This window comes from Penaeus chinensis, chromosome 2 (genome assembly GCF_019202785.1).
Source record: "Penaeus chinensis breed Huanghai No. 1 chromosome 2, ASM1920278v2, whole genome shotgun sequence".
Taxonomy (NCBI): Eukaryota; Metazoa; Arthropoda; class Malacostraca; order Decapoda; family Penaeidae; genus Penaeus; species Penaeus chinensis.
Window position 1 is genome coordinate 20,574,546 of NC_061820.1, and position 2,500 is coordinate 20,577,045.

At 41.3% G+C, this 2,500-nt stretch overlaps 1 protein-coding gene across 1 annotated transcript in view; it reads left to right on the forward strand.

Annotated features, from left to right (window-relative positions):
- The window catches only part of LOC125037071, a 7,941-nt gene that overhangs the window by 483 nt on the left and 4,958 nt on the right, over positions 1 to 2,500 (forward strand). Inside the window, exons 2-3 of the mRNA XM_047630058.1 lie at positions 672 to 796; positions 1,081 to 1,247. Of these exons, the coding sequence (XP_047486014.1) occupies positions 672 to 796; positions 1,081 to 1,247 (292 nt within the window). The remainder of the gene's footprint in view (positions 1 to 671; positions 797 to 1,080; positions 1,248 to 2,500) is intronic.

Genomic DNA, 2,500 nt, shown 5'->3' on the forward strand with positions numbered 1-2,500 from the left:
CACACACACACACACACATATATATATATATATATATATATATATATATATATATATATATATGTGTGTGTGTGTAAAGGTATGCCTTCAAAGGGGATCTCAGACGAAATGTCCGACAATACGTCTATTAAATATTTTGCCAACTTAAATAATCTTTGACATAAGTATCGATATGTTCACGATTATGTCATACGTTAAAATGAAGAGTTTAAAGTTTATTTTATGGCTTAAAAACTATAAAATATATATAAACGCAATTGGTCTGAGAACAACTCTTTACTCAATTTATATATATATATATATTATATATATACATACACACATATGCATGTATGTCTGTATGCATACACACACACAGACTAACAAATACACACACAAACAAACACACACACACACACACACACACACACACGTATATATTTTGTAGATATGATGATGTTTTCATGGAAAAATGATTTAAGATTAAATGTGCGTAAACATCTATGTAAGGAACAAAGAGCATGGCAGGGAAGGAGTATTTGGCAGCTGCGTGAGTCGGTCTACATATTCTGTCAGCGTATTTGAAGGGGAACATGTATTTATGTACATCTGTATTTGTGTCTGTGTGTGCATACCTGTTTGTGTGTGGATCTACGAAAGCACTGAGAGCGAGATGCCCTTTTCGCCCGCAGCAGGTTGGTGGGCGTGCTGGTGATCCTAGCGGCATCGCGGGCGGCTCTCGGCCTTAGCACGGAGAGGAATGCGCGCCCGCACGCCCGCGTCGCCCGTCAGCTGCACCGCATGCTCGACCCGTTCGGTGAGTGGCCCGCGTATGTGTCTGCATGAGCGTATTTTTGTGTACGCTCATGCAGACACATACACTGCATACAGTGAAGAACGCTTTGGTTACAGAAATGATGGTGATAATGCTAATGTTAATAAAGGAGATGATAACAGTAAAGATAATGACGCTTATAATGATAATGGTAATAATGGCAATAGTAAGAATTTCAGCGGTAGTAACAATGGTCGTGCTGATGACCAAGAGGCTGATGACATAAAAGTATTGGCAATCAAACACGGCCGCCTCCTCCGCCGCAGGACTGCTGGGGCGCGCCGGCGAGGCCGTGCAGGGCGCCGTGGAGGGCGTGCACAACGCCGTGCAGGACCTGGGCAAGACGCTGAACGACGGCGCGGAGCAGGTGGGCAAGATGGTGGAGCAGGGCGCCGCCTCCTTCGACAGCGCCTTCAAGGAGCGAATGGGTCAGGTGAGGAAGGGCTTCATATATGCACTCATGTATGTATATATATATATATATATATATATATATATATATATATATATATGTTTATATGTATTTCTTTCTTTCTCTCTCTATATAAATTTATATGTATGTATGTATGAACACACGCACACACACACACATATATACATAAAGACATAGAGATATGTGCGTGTATGTGTGTATACGCACGCACATATATATCATCATCAGTCTGAGTCAATTCACTGCAGTATGTCGGCCTCTCCCAATCTTTTCCTACTTTGTCTGTCTTGCGTTTTTTGTTTGCAGTCCTGGCCCCTTAATTTCGTTATTTCGTCACGCTATCTTGTCATTGTTCTGCTCATTGGCCTCTTTATGTTATCTATAGCCCAGTCTGTTACTTTTTTGTTCATCTGCCGTCCTGTCTCCGACATATATGATCTGCCCATTGCCATTTTTTCTTTTTGATGCTCACAAGTATGTCTTCCACTTTTGTCTGTTCCCTGATCCACGTCGCCCTCATCCGATCTCTTAGGCTAATTCTCTGCATCAACCTCTCCATCTCTCTCTGGAAGCTTGTTAGTTTCCTCTCCAGTAATTTGGTTGTAGTCCATGTTTCTGATCCATAGGTCATAACTGGGAGGACGCATTGGTTAAAGACATAATGGCAAGGAGCCTCTTAGTATGCTACTGTGTCTGCCGAAGGCGCTCCAACTTAGACTGATGCGCCGCTTAATTTCCTCTTCGCTAGATGTGTTGTCTGTACGAGTTGCCCTAGGTATATACTGGTCCACTACCTCTAGACCCTCGCATTGTACACGTATCTGTTCGAATTGAACTTTACTGTTGAACATGATCTTAGTCTTTTTCTTGTTCATCTTAAGTCCGACTTTCAGACTTTCTCTTTTCAGATCGTTTATTAGTTGCTGCATTTCATTTGCAGATTCACTGAAGAGAACAATATCATCTGCAAATCTTAGATTGTTTAGGTATTCGTCTCCTATTTTGATACCCTTTCCGTTCCATTCTAGCTTCTTGAATATTTCCTCAAGGTAAGCTGTAAACAGTTTTGGAGAGATGGTATCGCCCTGTCTGACACCTTTCTTAATTGGTATTTTATTAATTTCATTGTGGATGATGGTTGCTGTCCCATCTTCATATATATCTTCTAATATTGTACAATATACCTCCTGTACTCCCTGTCTTCGGATAGCTTCTAGTATTGCTGGTATTTGTACAGAGTCAAATGCCTTTTC